Consider the following 16,862-nt stretch of genomic DNA (forward strand, 5'->3'; position numbering starts at 1 on the left):
CGAAAACATGCAGTTACTAAAGCAGTCACTAGGTGGATCTCTCATTGACGTCTAGTAAGGTGAGACACGTTTCGTTTGCAAGTATATTCTGAATCTGTTTTATTTAACGTTTAATTTCATCCATCCGTTATTTTAACTGTATTTAACCGTAATGTTATGGCACTTTATAATACAATTTAAATATATGTTATTATTTATATTGCTTTAAAGCGTGAATTTCGGCTTTACTGTTAGGTGCTGTGGGCATGCTTGCTTCCTCCTGTGCCACACGTATTAATATAAATTTTCTAATTTTGCTTAATATTAGATGGCGGATGTCAAGGGTAAAGATGCTCCTCCGAAGGGGAAAGAAGGAAAGGTTGCCAAGAAAAGGGAAGGTGAACCTTTGAAAGACGGTGGTGACAAGAAAAGAAAGCTTGGAAGGCCACGCAATTACAATTTAGGAAATGGGGTTTACAGGTTTAGCCGCTCAAGAATGTATAAGAAGAAAGCGATCTACAAGTTCATTGGAAAGAAAACTAAAAAAACGGTGAGTAGATTTGAAATTGTAGTAAGGTTTTTTCCTTGCAGCTGCACTGGTACCGAAAGCTAAACTTTAAACTATTGTTTCAGGTTAAACCCAAGAAACCAGCATTTATTGAAAAACCCATCGGCGGAGACAAGAATGGAGGAACCCGAAAGGTTTTAGTTAAGAAGAGGAGAAACTATTACCCAACCGCTGATAGGTATGTCTGTGTTATAATCTACATCAGGATTTTGTGTTTTTTATTTGACTAATTTCTTCACTGGGAAAGAAATAATATTAGGTAGAATTCGATTAACGACTTTCGTATTAAATAGGTATGCCTTATATGCTCATTTCTCCCTAAATAATAATATCTTGATTTTACTCCCTTTTCTGTTGGTGTAAGTTCATATATATGTTCCAAGTTTTGCTCCCCGTAGTTCGCCCGCAAGAATTAATTGCTGAACTAAGTGTGAGAGAACGCGAAATGATTCACGCTAATTTTTCCGCAGGATTCGCAAGCGGCCGAGTAAAAAACTGTTTTCTCAGCATAGACACAAGATAAGGAAGTCTTTGGTCCCAGGTCGGGTATGTATTGTGCTGGCTGGACCCCATAAAGGCAAGAGGGTCATCTTCCTTAAGCAGCTGAGAAGTGGCTTATTACTGGTGACAGGTACAGTTAGTGTATTTCTTGGTGGATTAGTACATGTCTTGAGCTCGGATTGGTTTAGGATTTGAAGAATTGCGATCTGTCTCCCGTTCTCCCGTTAATTATCTGGGCTGTTAGAAGTATGTAACTAGTATTTGATACTTCAGCCAATGTTTTTATTTTGCTGTTTTAAACTTATTCTGAGACAGATTCCTACCATGAGACTATTTGTCCTTTGAAGCAGCACTTACTAACGCCCCCACTTACTTGAAATTTATTATCTAGGAAATGCAATTAACTATTGGCCGTAAATGAATGAGCTTAATAAGCTTTGATATTTGGGGCGGAAATGTGCCTATCCTACGTGTCTCAGAAATTGCTGGGCTTTTAATTAAAATTATTCTGCTACAGTTTGATCAAGCAAAATTTGCCTTGTGAACGATGCTCTTTGACTTGGGTAAATGACTGTAGAGGTTTTCCTCGATCAGTTTTTTGCATGCTGTGGGAATTAGCTGTGTTGGTCTTTGCCTGTAACTGTGGCTTGAACAGTATTTTATCAAGTTTTGGTTTTTTGTGCTGGTGTTATTGACAACAGTTCATGATGGTGGTTGTTTTAAAATAGAATCCCTGTACAATCGGCACCCTGGCTTTTTGGTTGAATAAATAACCCCTTTTGGCATTCTTCCGTATTCTGAGACAATCATTTCCCTTGGAAGCCTCTATGGGGAACCAGCAAACGAAAATATTTATTTTTGGTTGTATCTTTTGTTAGTGAAGTTTGAATCTTCCATGGGTATTTGCCGATAATAGTTGTATACCCACCTAGGAAATAAGGAAAATTATATACTAGATGTAACTCCTAATTTCTTGAATCAATTATATAGGATATAAACCTAATTTTCCCAAAAAATTGTGGGGAGCAGCAGTACAGTATGTATTTGTAGTTCATTGATTGTAAAGTGCTTATTTTTTATATCCCAGAAAAGTTAGCAGGTGACTCTAGCATATGGGTTTTCCTATTTCTTCCAACTGTGTGACAAGCAACAATGATGAATTAATGCTAGGTGTCATCTTAAGTTATCTCCCTATGAATGATGTTTGCAAGTTTCCCCCTTCTCTTAAGAATGACCTCCTGTATTGTTCAGGTGGGCTTGACTCAAGTGCCCTTGATCAACCTGTTTATCCTGAAAAAAACAAGGCAATGCCATCAACATGTATGAAATGAAAAGTTAAGATTTTTTCACTTCAAAAATGTACCCCCCCAGTAGTTATTGATATTTGAAACATAATTAAAATGGTAATTTCTTTTCATATTCACTCAAAATTGTTAGTGGACGGCTAAAATGTTTGGTTATATACCAGATCCTGTAATACTGAATTGATTCTAAATACTTGTGTCACTATAAAATGATTGTTGATGTATTTTCAGAAAGCTTGTATTCGTATTGTTACTTAATTATTCATTGTCAAGAGTCTGAACAATATTTTTAACGTTTCAGGACCCTTCAAGGTAAATGCATGTCCTCTTCGTAGGATAAATCAAATTTATGTAATTGCCACCAGTACAGTCTTGGATGTATCAGGTGTGAAAATCCCTGAGCACATCAATGATGATTACTTCAAGAGGAACCACCAGAAGACTGCCAAGAAGGAGGAGGGTGATATCTTTAGCACGAAAAAGGAGGTAAGGAAAAAATTAGTTAAAAAACTAAAGTGAAACTCTCAAGCTAAAATTAGTTTGTGTATGCTGATACTGGCAAAAACAAACTACAGTCTCACAGACTTCATGAAGTGATGAGGGGTGATCCACAAAAAATATGCAACCGCATTCCAAAAACTACTTCTTAAAAATCGCGGGAATTGTCATGGAATTAGTCTAGATATTATGGAAATACTTTAAATGAGCGATTACCCATGTGGCGAATCTATAATAGAAAAGTATATTTTTTTCTTTTTAGCTATATTCCACTCCTTATTTCAAGGAATGATCGTGTATCGAATAAAATTGTTATAATAGTTTTCATGTATTATTTTTTAGAAAATCCATAATCATTATATTTGGGATTAATATTCTCCTCGGTTAGCTTTTTTAGAGCAGTTATCTTACCATCTACTAGAGTATACTTTTCTTAGCGCTCTTTTTATTGCTTAATGGCTGTTAGAAGTGATAAATGGTGCCCCAGGGTGTCATTGAATTTTTCTGGTACCTAGAGGAAAGGGCTGAATTTATGCTCCAGTAATAATGGTACATCCAAACTCCTCTCAGTGCTTACTTTTTCACATTTAATTTCTTATTTCACTACCCAACGATTACTTCTTTTATTTCCAGTAGAAATACTGATTATATCCTTGCCAAAGGAAAACACATCTTATAAGGGCTTTGTTCTAATGATAATTTTTCGCATGTGCTCTTTGCATTAAAAGTGGAAAATGCAGTTACTTAAATGCATGTTTCTTTTCTTTAAGGCTTACAAACCATCTGAGCAGAGGAAACAAGACCAATTGGCTGTCGACAAGCAGGTGATAGGTGTAATACGGAAACACCCTGAGAAGAAAATGATGTATTCTTATCTTGGTTCAATGTTCGGACTACGGTCTGGGAAGTACCCTCACAAACTCAAATTCTAAAGACGTGATGCTTTGGGAGCGTGTTGTATATGGTTTATTGAAATAAATATGGGCATTCCCATCACATCGAATGTTGGAAAAGTTTTATTATATACTTACCCCACAATTTTCAGGGCAGAATACGTATTTTCCAGGCAAGTAAAATGTCTATTTAGCAATTATTTAAAGAAAAATCATCAGAAGATTTTGATTTCTTTGTTATCATTTCAATTTATTTACATGCCTACTTAAGAGGTATACTTTTTGGCCTTGTTTGTAAATGAGTTTTCGTGGTGCGGATGATACACTTAGCAATTGATTTTAATAAGTAATTCTTTTGTTGTAAGAATAGTTGAACTGCCTGTTGTTGATATCACTGCTTGACATGTTCATCTATGGTTAAGTATCCTAGGTCAAGTAATGGCTTCAGTTGTAAATTTTTGTTGGAATGTATTATCTGAAGACTGGCTTGTTGTTGGTGACACTTGCTGGGTTAAGGGTTTTGCTGGAAGCAGTTCAGCATATGCATAACTTTTGAGCTCCTAATATTTGGCTCTCCAGAGGTATATTGTGGCCTGTAAATACTTGATCCTCTCTGGACACCAAATGGCTGTCTTGTGAAATTGAGTGAAGGTCTCGTCATTGAATGGAAAATCCTTAATTTCTATTGTATAAGTTTCTGCGGTATACTTATTTTCTAACTTTCATCTGTGTTTGTAAGTGTTTAAATATTCTGTGTAATTAATTTGTCTTATTGACTTAGGTTTAGCCTTTGGTATTACTTTGGAATATTGTACTTGATCCTAGTTGGTTTAGCTATTAGAGAAGACCTGTCATCAGTGTCATTCATGAAGGTGCCGGAAATCTGACGGGAGGTAGGAGAAACATGGAGCTGATTATTGAACAGCATAACTTATGGTTCCATTAAAAACTCAATTTACCAAAGATTAGACTCGTGGATGAGGTGATGAACCAGTTGATGTGACTAGGGTAGGGTGTATGTTTTCTTGTTCTTTGGTTTGTGTATTGACATTTTATGTTCAAAAACTTCCTTAAGTGAAGGGGAATTAAAGTATATCTTCGTAACCTAGCTGCTCAATTTTCAAGGTATACTCATCTTTAATTAAATGAAGAATACAATGTATCTTTCCGCTTTCCTTTCCTGTAAGATACATTGTATTCTTCATTTAATTAAAACGAATTTCCGCAAGGTTGAGCCGGGAACAATTGAATACTTATCTTTCTTCAACTGAAGGGTTCAGGTATATAATAATTATGCAATGTACATTCTTCATTGCGTAGCTGAGAATGATCTTGTTGCATATTAAACCTATATCGTAATTGCATGCCCCCCAAAGGAATGGCATGGTTGGTTGGTAAACAACGATTCCCCAAAATTTAAATGGGCCAATGGTACCCTTGTTTGCTGAAGTTCTCTTATTCAGAATAATTAATAATAACATTATGTTAAAGAAAAATTTTGACAAAATGTGCGAAAAGGAGAGATGCCCTCTTCACTCGTGATCAGCAATTATCTCTTGTTAAATCCAATTAATAGTTACTATGTGCATTTTGTATTGATTGAACAAATCAGGCCTCGTTGCCGGGTGCCATTTGGCAAAGATTTTAGTAATTTACTTCATATTACGGGAACCTTGGTTTTATCAAATTTCATTAAATGCAAATCTTTCTCCCACTCTTTTGGCTGCGCCTCCGGCACTATTTATAAAATACAATGACTATCATGGCTAAGAGCAGCTAGGCCCAAATTCAATGCTAGATCGGAATGAATAATATCATAACGATCATTAATTTCCATTAATAATGTGACCGATGTCTTAGACCTGCGATTCACGTATGAAATTTTGCATCTTTACATTTCCCTTATTTAGTAAAGAAGTAATCTTTCGTCGATGACGTTAGTTAAAAAATATTTTAGCAATAACGTTCTTCGTCCACATTAGTAGTTGAAATGTGTAAGAAGCGTTCAGGAAGGTCGCTCTATCGTCATTTCCCTGTTAGAAGCACGTAATAGAAAACCCTCTTTACGCTGATTTACATATTCATAACTCTTTGACCCCGACATAAGACTTGGATAACACCAAGCCATTGGAAATTTTAAAAAAATTTGTTGTTTCAATTACTGAAAATTACTACTAGGGTAATAAAGTGCTCTTGTCCTTAGTATTTAAGGCTTGAAGAGACTTACATTGAATTTGGCTAATTACATCTCGCCTTTACGTTCAATGACAGACAATTGTGATATAACCATATTAAAAGAAAACTGAATGGCGCGCAACATATTGTTTATTATATATTTGCTGTCCTTTCTTAGTTTTTGTGGAATAAAATTCTTCAAAAAAGATAATAGATACAATCTTATTTATTTTCACGTATCTACTTGAAATATCATCGCGTTGAAGTTTAAATCCCCTGTATCCTGCATATTTGTCAACGGCCGATAAAATTGTTATATAAAATACCTTAATGATCATGTTTATACCGAATCAATATTTTCCCATCGAGTCTTCAGTCTCCCGAGATCAACTCATCTCCTTGGCAACCTCTTACCGCAGAGTTCATGGCATTCAGGTCATTTGGTTCATTATTCCGCGTAATGGGGCATATGGTACCAATTCTTCAGGCCCCTATGCCGTTCATAGAACTCAATAGTTTTATTTGAAAATTGGCTTGAAATATGAGTGTTTTCGAGTTAAGTGGTTTCCGCAAAGTGCTTTATCTTAAGCTAGAGTCCAGAAGAAAAATGAAACAAATTATCCGTTATATTTTTAGAAAACCGATTGAAGTTATATCCACCCTTTCCGAGGACGCAGGGTAATGTATACTAGCCTGAATAAGGTTGTTCTGTTTCTCAATTTCATCTCTTTTGCACAGATTTTGATTTTCAGAAATTGGTTGGGGTTTTAGTTGGTATCTAATAGAAAATGTTTTTGATGTACATCAACTTGACCCGTGTCTAAAACTACTTAGCAACAAGTAGACAAAAGCTACATGGACTCCACAAAAATGGCGAAATTTTCTGCGGATAATTCAAACCAAAAACTGAAATCACCAACTTCGAATATTTCTCATAAGATGGGTAAAAAAGGTAGCCCAAACCAATCTCGATCTGATGCCACAGAAAAGAAAACTGTAGACATACCAATGAAAGATTTTTTAGACTTTCTTCGTACTGCATATCAAGTCAATCAAGCAATTGAAGGTGCTCCCTTTTCATTGAGTCAAAATGTTGTAGTGAATTGGAAGCAGCTTACCAGCAGCAATTTATGCTCTCTTATGTGCAGTCCTGGTGAATCTCCTGAAAATTCAAGTACAAAAAACAGTGGTGTATTGGAGCCTCCTGAAGGTATCCAAGAAGTAGAAAAACTTATGAAAGTTAAGTTAAATGAAATACTCCAGGAAGGCTTACTTGATTCCATGATACCATACATACTTCCCAAGCACATGAGTCAACCAGTTATAAAGAAGGCCGTGCCTGTTTCAACTGTTGAGCCCCTGAAACCACACCTAGACAAATCTTCCAGGATTATAAGTGGTCCTAATCAAATTGTCTGTAACAAGGATAAAGCAGTAATCAGAAGAAAATCTAGTTCAGTAACAGATGCGGCTAAATTTTTGAAAGGAGAGTAAGTTAATTTCATTATTTCATTAGAACTTAGGTATGCTTATTTATAACTCACCATATCAATAAATTTCAGCACAGAAGTAGAAATTCATGTATGTGATGAAGTAAGGAATGTCAAGAAAAAATTCAAATGCCCACAAAAGCTCCTAGTGTCAAAAATGGGATATTTTGCTGAAGTAACTACAGGTCTGTGACAAAGAATGAGTGCCTCTACCTTTTGCTGTGTTAACTCTTTAAGAGTATTGGGCATTTTCATTGTTAATACATATTGGCCCTCTTAGGTCAGAAGCTGGAAGACATGGACATCTCTGTACACTGTGACCTAAATATATTTGAATGGCTTATGAGGTGGGTTAAGAAAGACAGCATGCCTGAGGAAAACTGGCCACACCTTGGTTTGTATAACTCACATCTGTAATAAAATGAAATTAAACAGTAAGATACCTACACCCTTTTTATTTTATCAGCCCACATGACATGTGGGCCAGAAAAATGATAATTGGAATACCTAAGCCAGTTAGTTACAAAGCACCTCATTGATATTCATCTCCCTTCAGAGCCTAGGATGTTCACTTAAAGTGTTGGCTACCTCTTTCCTGACTACTAATTTTGGTACAGATAGGTACCACGTGTGATACAGGAGGATCATAAGTACTTCCTGAAAAAATATTGACATTACCCTCCATTCACCCTGAAATTTGGGAGGGGTCTACATATTCATTTAATCAAATTGAATTTTAATAAATAAAATGGTCATTTACTGATAGGAAAACCGGCTCATTAATGTTTGGTTTTGGTGACAAAATTTGCTCCACTATTATTAATTTGTTTAATTTTATTCATACCAACTTCAGAAAAACTATGTATTCGATTGTTCGTGGCTCAACTTTGTGGAAGTTCAAGTTCATTAAATGAAAAAGACAATGGAAACAGGTTACAACACAATGAAGAACAGTGGAAAAATACATTGGTTTCTTCCTTTAATAATTAAGAAAAACTAATTTGGCAAAACTTATTTTTCAAAACAGTATGATGGAAATTAATATGTACTTCCCACAATCAATCCTTAGAAGTCACTTGAACTTCAAATTTTTAGTTCATATCTGTGAAGAGAAGTGTTGTGTTACCATGCTTTATTAATAGTTTTATGGGCACATTGATCAAACAGTTCAAGGTCAAAGGATTGAATAGGTGCAGAAAAATTGTAATGAACTTAATTTTTCAGAGGCTTCAAATGTTGTCTCTATTCTGGTCTCTGCTTCATTTTTGCAAATGGATCCTTTGGAAAATGATTGTCTCAGGTTTCTGTATGATAATGCTAATGACATATTGAAAACTTCATCAAACCTTTCCTGCCTTAATGACAACATCCTTTCAAAGTAAGTAAATCCATTTAACTAATTTATAGGGAATTACTCTCACCCATCTGTGATTACACATATTCTATTTAAATTAAATATTGATTTTAATCTTTCAAAGGTAAAAAAATATTAGCTGTTCTAATGAATTTCCATAATGACTTGTAATGCTAGCATACGTGCACTACCAATTATGTAAATGTTGCTATCTCATAGTAAAATCCATTCTATGATTGTAAGTCAGCATGCTCTAATTCAAGTGATCTTTAACATTGACATAATATCAGGGACTAAATGACCATAAGGATAAGGTTGTGAATAGGGGTAATCAGAAAACATCAAGACAGTTGTGGAAACAGAGATGAGTGAGAGGTAATTGTAAGATAGGGATTATTGGAGAAATAATTGCAGAGAACTTTTATGAATTATGTGCATTTGAAGAGAAAGTTTTACAGTGGATTTGTGTCCCTGTGAGTACACATGAATGAGAGACAGAGTGAAAGATGGTGATTGAGAGCTAACAGAGAAATAGAAAGGATTCTCAGAGTGAGATTTGTGTAGTCCTGACTGCTGCCTTGCCTAGATAGCATGGAATTGACGAGTAAGGAACAATTGGCGAAGAAGTTGCTGCATGGGAGTATGGAAGGAAGGAGGAGAATGGAAAGGCCAAGATAACTACAGGATTTGAATGAGGAGAAGATCACCTGCGCTGCCAAATGATTAGGGAAGGCATATGCATGCTGATTTCTGGGCCTGTCTTGCTGTGACTTCCAACTGAGTTTCATCATGCAAACAGTGAGGCATTATGTGGCAAATTATTGTTGCTGAGCATGTTAAGTTGAGTGTCCATCAGCAGATTAAGTTTTCTTAGGAGAATACTATAATTGTTGGCCAAAGCAATGTTATGTAATTGCATTAGGTAGATTATATTCAGATTTGGGTGAAGAAGTTGAAATGTCCTAGATCAGAAATAACAAATTTTTCCATTACAGAAAATTTATTCCTGCATATGGTATGTGTTATAAGAAAGTTTCACTATGTAAGCACACACATTACCCTCAATATTAACAACACAGCAGTAATGATTTTTCTGCCAGTTTCCAGTGTTGTTTGAAGTATGAATTAACTGTTCACTGTGTTGATGATTTAATCTGATGACAATGTTACATTGTTTCTACTCTTCCTTTTAGGCTTGCCAGACTATTTTCAAATTCAGACATAGAAGCTTTGGCTGATAAAAAAGACAAAATACAATCACGGTTGTATTGCAAGTTGATAGCAGCTCTTGTAGATGGCCAACCTGATTCAAAGAAAGGGCATTTTGCAAAGCTGTCCTCCCTCTACAAGTGTAATAAATGTGAAAAATTGATATTGAAGGAGGTGCAAAGTGAAGTACCTTGCATTCCACAAAATATGAGAATGGATCGCATGGGCAAAGTCCATGCATCTCACTCAAGGTACATTTTACAATTGAATAAAAATGTAACATACTAATGACATAACTATTAACTGTACTCTTGGTTAATAGGTTCTTAATCCATTTGAAAGTTTATATCCTACAAAAACAGATTAGTCAGTCCTCTTTCATGGTGTACCTAGTTTTTGTCTTGTTGGAATTTTGTTATGTGAGGTAGTAATGCAAATAACCTAACCAACTGAATTCTGCTTAAAGTTGACTGTAAAAAAACATCACATTGTCCAATTAATGGTTTAAGAGAAGTGTAGACAAGAATTTTTGTGAAGTTTTGTGAACCAGTAGTATATCAACAAAAAGTAGAGTTACAACTGTAACTTAAAATTTTTATTGCATGATGTGCATCTTGGAAAGTTTCTTCAAGTGAACCAATCGATGCAAAATTAAAACCTGTCTTTGATAAAAAAGTATATGCTGTATTGCATAATCTTAAATTTCACCTGCGAATAAATAATGTATAATATGTGAGATAGCATGAGCAATATGTAATGCGATGCTGTATTATAAATGATATGCCATGTGTATGCTCTAAAGACAATGCTATGAATGTTAACCCATGTTATTATAACATATATGTTTTCATATTTGTTGAATGGTAAGCTATATTATGTTATACGTGGAACCTGTCCATAAAATGCGTACAAATTCTATTATTGTTTGAAAAAATCAAATTTTGCTGGATTTGATATATAAAAAGTCAAAGTATAATGTGAAGAAAATACAAAGGGCAGCAATGCTAAAAGTATCAGATCACCAAAAAATAGTTTAAAGAACTGGGAGTAGGAGTTCTCTGGTAATTTCCTCTTGAAACTTCCAGGGATCCTCTTTGGGATTTGAATGAGTATGTGAGAAGTTTGAGGTCTACCCTTGGCTCATGGCAGTTCGTCTACTGGCATCTTTGGGGAGAGTGTCACATACTTCAATGCTCGCAGTGTCATCACCCCTTTTCGCTGCTGAATATTGCTGGCTGCACGCATCACACAGAAGCGGCACTCTTTGTCTCCGTGGGAGGCAGAGCACCGCGGGGCGTCACTTACCCTGTGGGGCATTATCCCTGCTGTGGGGCCCGCACATTTCGTTTTGAGCCTTTAGCTTCAAGAATGGTGAGTTAATTTCCTCTGCAAATCAGTTCAGACAAAGTATCAATAGTTCTGGTATAATTTTTTTCATATTTGGCACTTTACTATTGAATTTTCAGTTTAACATCCCAAGCATAAGGATATCATTTTGAACCTAAGCATGTGGCATCGATAAAATGAAGATTTGAAAAAAGCTGAGATTTTATACCCTAGATATGCTAATTTCATATTCATATAACACCAATTCAGCTCAAAAATAATTCAAGGAACTATGAAAAAACACACTTGTTTGTAATTTCCATAAAATACATACCCATGTAATTGCAGTATTCACTTTGATATAATATTTGATTGAAAGACTATTAATCCTAGTTTGTCAATATTGGCTACTTCTGAAATCAAGCCAAGGCCTAAGAATGCACATACATACCCAGCTAATGCAACATGGTTGATTTCTTTTGATTTCATAACATCTTATTCACCTGATTTAATATTTTTACCAACAAAAACAACAGTAAATCAGTAAAATAATTTCATTCTCTATCAGGGATGTAAGTCAAGTGATCACCAGGCAGAATTAAACACAAAGATTGATGCAGAAATTTGGCAGATCTTTATAAAACATAGGTCTTTGATCACACATGAGACTGCAAACTCTTCTCACCAAGGAAAAACAGCATCACATAGTAGAAAAGGTAACAATATGTAATTGGAATATTTTTTGATAATATGAGTGCAAGCACTCTCTTCTTTAAAGTTTGCTCAATTTTTATAGCATCCTTAGACTCACCATTGAGATCCATTTTTTTCTCTTGTCAGATTCAACAAGTAAATCAGATGCCAACAGTGGGAGTCCATTTAAGATCATCAAAGGCCCTTGCCTCAGCCAAACCAGCCCATGGTGGGTGGGCCTACATCTGGCTCCAAGGAGACCACCCCATGGTCTCCTAATGCCTATATGGGAGCTTTATCGACGTGCAGACCAACAGATTTCCCAGCAAGGTTTCTGGTTCACTGTCCAAACGCTTAATATGTACCATTTTTGCCTAGATCTTTTCTCATATCAATGATCCTTTCTAATATCAAAGGGAGGGTTATAAGAAATTCAGCAATACACAGAATTATGCAAGTCAATTTCAGTTTCTCTAGGGTAATGCTGAAAGTGGTTCACTTGGAGGCTATATGAAGTCGTTAAGAAGGCTTCCTTAGGGATAATGATTAGATTCACGCTTCTGCCACATTATTTCATTGTGTGAGCAACAGAGTCACCAGTCATCCTGCAGGTATAATGCATTGGGCTCAAAAAAGCCTGCAAGGTAGACAGTGAAACTTCAGCCCAACCAATGGACACAACATGACCCAAATCGTAAAAACCAGTTAACTAATCTGGTGTTTATTATTTTCACTCATAAAGTAGAAGTTTGCACAGCTAGGAAATTATTGATTTTGTCCATTATATCATTGTCCTTGATAAAATTTTTTGCTGTATTCTCTGTACATTTATCATAAGTCGTCTTTTACTCAGCCATCAGGGTATATTATGATTGACCTCCAAATAATCTAAGAGCTAAATTTGAATTTCCCACCATCTATGAGTTTTCTCAAAAATTTTTCCAAGTTTATGTGTAATTGCTCTAATGTTAATGTCTCATTTCCTTATTACTATGACAATGCTTCACAAAGCAGTAGTCAAAGCATGACATTATTTTGGAATGAATATTCCTTTTTAATGAAATAAATTCTCGAAATCAAATGCAGGGAACCAGGAGGGAAAGCCTACCAGCGTGCCTAGCCTCAACCTTGGAGCTCATCGTATAGGACCACAGAAGAAGCAGTTATCCGTAGAGGAAATAGGTAGACTGACCCCACACAGCAGTAGCAGCACTGGGGACAGTGTCAGCAGTTCAAGCAGTGGTGGTGACGAGAGCAGTGGCGATGAGGGTGGTTGGGATGGTGCAGGCTGGACTGGTGAAGGCACTGAGGAGGAATCCACAGCTGGTGAATGGAATAGCCAAAAGAATAAGGAAGTTACAAGGCAGCAGATTGGGTCAGTGTGTGCGGGTCGCTGGGTCAGCAGTGCACTTGGAGCCACTAGGAAGATCCACACATCGAATCCTTTGGGCCCTTCAATCCCTTTCCACCCCAGGTGAGAATGAATTTCTCAAGATATGACTGATACTTATATAAAGTATGGCTATTGGTTTCAGTGTGTGTATGCACATATATCCACAGAATCCAGTGCAGACATAAAACTTACAATTCAATCGGTTCCTAGTAGTTCAGCCACATTTACTGATTATAAGACTGTTGATAAAAAATTCTCCTGAAGAAGTAATAAAATATTTTATACCAATCTTAAGGTTGATCAATGACTGTAGGTACTCTGGGAAGTCCTAGTTTTACTTAGCAACTGGAAATAACATTGAGATGGGTCAGCAGTTTGGCTAAGAATTTGGAACGGATTTCTTCAGGAGTGAGGTATATCTGTTAAAATCAGGGAGAAGTAATGTGCTGAAGAATGCTCCAAATGCAGTGAAGTAATAGAAAATTTCATGAAGATAAAGCATAAGACTCATCAGTAAAATACTGAAACGCTCATAATCTAGCATCGAAGGTACAATTAACCTTTTAAACATGTTATATGCATTTTTGCTTAATCTCATTACCAGTGCTTCAAATATTTTATCTCAATTTCAATTTGCCATTTCAAAAATCATAGTCATATATTTGTGTATGCCATAACTCTCTTGCCCGCTGATTAAATTATGTAATTATATTTGGTGATGAAAACTAACTAAATGCCTATACATGAGGGTTTTACCTGGACTAAGAAAACTAAGCAACTACACACTGGTCACTCAGGTCTAGCACTTGAGGCAAGAATCCTATGTATTGGTAAGTACCTTAATGTGAGTACCTACCTAGGAAAATAATTTTTGGCCCTACGATAAAAGTAGTCGACCATAAAAGGAACCAACTCACTTTAACAAAGTTAATGACCTGGAGTTAAATTATAGGTGACAGTATAGCTTATCTCATTGCGTGCCTACAAAGTCATGAATTTACTGTGGATAAACCGATTCCTTCGCCTGCATTGCAGCCATAACAGTTGAACCATTAGCCCACCTATCACACTCACTCTCTCTGTCATGGGCAAAATGATTTATGGAACTAATTATTTTTGAATGGCTTACAGGAAAGCTCGATGGATGAATAAACTCTCAACTAGAACAAACCAAGATAACCAACGGGAGCTCGAGGAGAAGGCAATGGGCTGGGCAGCTGCAGTTCTCACTAGGCGCACTGGAGCTGTCAATTCCCTTCAACATAAACCACGACCCATGCCTTTAGGAGGCGTTTATGTTCGCTTGGAACAAGAATGGAGGGAAGCAAATGGACTAAACACTCACTCAAAGGCAATGCACCATGGTAGCAGACGAACTAGGCTAGGAAGGTGATTCACTCTTGAGAAATCTGGAAATACATTTCCATCTACACGATAAAAATGGTGACCTAGAAAGTTGTTGCTGAATGATTATTTAATGCTCACCACAGATTGTTAGTACTTTAGTAAAGGTACATTTGATGATTAAAATTTATCTGAAGCAGTTTTTGTTTCACATTTTATTGTTAACTGTTGATGTTCACTTTTTAGACACACAAAAATAATGGTAACTTTTAGTATTTTCTTATGAAATCATTGATGCTCAGCATTATATGTTTACTTTTAAATAAAGCATTTGTTTCATATAAATGTGATTTTTAATAGAATGTTAATAACTTTCTAAAAACCTCAGGAGATTTGGGGAAACTTAGAGAATTTAAAAATTGTGAAAATACCAAGGAAATATTTGAAAATTAACTTAGATCATTTAATTCAATATCATATTTGTGTGATAATCAACACTTTAATGTACATAAGTTTTAAAAAACATTGCTTTAATAAATGATTGTTATTTTTTTGTAGTTATACACTCAACTACTTCATAAATGGAGCTAAACTGGGTGCACAGCATTGAAACTCTTTGGGATTATGTGGTGATAATGGAGAGGGGATATTTTTAATGAATTCTTGATGCCAAATCAGTCAAATCTATTAAGTTGTGACATAATTGAAATTAAAACTTAAATTCCTTAACTCTTTTAGTTAATTACTTTCACTGTATCCAATCAGACCTCTGTACTCTTTTGATCTATGAACAAAAACTCCCAATAACCAATTCATATTGACTGTAATTTTCTTGTGAAGTTAGGTAAATCCTATAGGCAATGATAAGAGAACTAGAAAGCTCTGATAACGTTAATTTGGTATTTACTATATTTAATGGTGTATAAGATTAAAAGGCTTAAGCATTCTATTGGACTCACCCCCATTTAATTTGGGCATACTCAGGAAACAACTTTTTGTTATCTAGTGGATTAGATAAAAATATATAAGCACTATTGCATACAGCTTTATCTGGAGGTGCATACTGACTATCTTCAGGGTTACACCAAGGTTCCACATGGTGCCATAGACATAATTCACAATGTTGTTTACTCATATGAGTACAGCAATAAATTTCTATGATTTGGCCATATGTAAGGATATACGTACCTCCCATGCATACGTACATAACATGCATATCCAATGAATATGCTGCAAGATGCTGGGTAGAAATTTTGCAAATGCAAATAGAGCATTCCACTGTGGCAAATATTATGTTTGACTCTCTTGAAAAGGATTTTTTCAATAACAGACATTGCGAACTTATTAATGCCCCATGTAGCCTTTTGTTGTTTTGCTGCCTCAACAGGAAACTGATGAGGTAAGCCCCAAAAAATTATTTTGCTTCCTATAACCAGCTTATCTACTTTGAGGGAAAAAGTAACATTATTGTTTAATACACATCAATAATTGGGAGTCAGGGTTCCAACTGTTTATATTTTACACTTGCAAAGTAGAGTACCAACTGCAATGACATAACTTTTTGAATAATTTTGGTAAATTCAAATTTTAGCATTCACCTTTTGCCCAGGCATGGTAATATCAAATTTCAGACTTCAGAAAAATCTTTAGCATTATATTACACCAAATTTTAGTCATTGAGAGGTAATGGCCAATTTTTTAATTACTGTGAGGATCTTGTGAAAAACTACCATTGATGTCAACAAAGTGATATCTTTTCTACTTGTAAATGGAATACAATGCTGTTTCTGCAAACACTATGAATGAATTCATCCTTCATTTTAAATTTATCCATATACTTCTTTTTCCAGGATCTCTTAAAATTATTTGTTTCATAATCCTTGCATTTTATCTTCAGAATTCTTAACTCCAACTTTTTTCAATAACTATCCACTCAACTTTTTCTTCACTCTCAGTTTCATTTCCCTGCTTCTTCATGCTCCACATTTTGCAATTCTAGAACAGTAAAATTTGCACCTTGTAAGAACTTTTTATTTTGCTGAATCCTGATCATGGTTGCTAAAACAAATAACTTTGATGGAAATGATAAAATATAAGTACCTATTACCTACCTTTGAATCAATCCTCCAAATGTG

General features: G+C 35.4%; 2 protein-coding genes across 2 annotated transcripts; both read left to right on the plus strand.

Moving 5' to 3' along the window:
• The first annotated feature begins 9 nt into the window (after nt 1-9).
• On the plus strand, nt 10-3,853 carry RpL6 (ribosomal protein L6). Its single transcript, XM_071592312.1, has 6 exons — nt 10-59; nt 308-529; nt 613-725; nt 1,018-1,178; nt 2,654-2,838; nt 3,621-3,853. Exons 2-6 carry the CDS (start codon nt 308-310, stop codon nt 3,780-3,782), a joined length of 843 nt encoding a protein of 280 aa, XP_071448413.1. The 5' UTR covers nt 10-59; the 3' UTR covers nt 3,783-3,853.
• A 3,298-nt stretch (nt 3,854-7,151) lies between these two features.
• On the plus strand, nt 7,152-14,836 carry LOC139694097 (SANT and BTB domain regulator of class switch recombination). Its single transcript, XM_071592524.1, has 10 exons — nt 7,152-7,371; nt 7,486-7,593; nt 7,689-7,802; nt 8,633-8,786; nt 9,956-10,222; nt 11,057-11,342; nt 11,866-12,013; nt 12,138-12,320; nt 13,077-13,464; nt 14,515-14,836. The coding sequence occupies exons 1-10, from the start codon at nt 7,152-7,154 to the stop codon at nt 14,774-14,776; spliced, it is 2,130 nt and encodes a 709-aa protein (XP_071448625.1). The 3' UTR covers nt 14,777-14,836.
• Nucleotides 14,837-16,862: the final 2,026 nt, after the last annotated feature.

The sequence above is a fragment of the Hetaerina americana genome, unplaced genomic scaffold, assembly GCF_022747635.1.
Source record: "Hetaerina americana unplaced genomic scaffold, ioHetAmer1.1.p SCAF_5, whole genome shotgun sequence".
In the NCBI taxonomy this organism is placed as follows: Eukaryota; Metazoa; Arthropoda; class Insecta; order Odonata; family Calopterygidae; genus Hetaerina; species Hetaerina americana.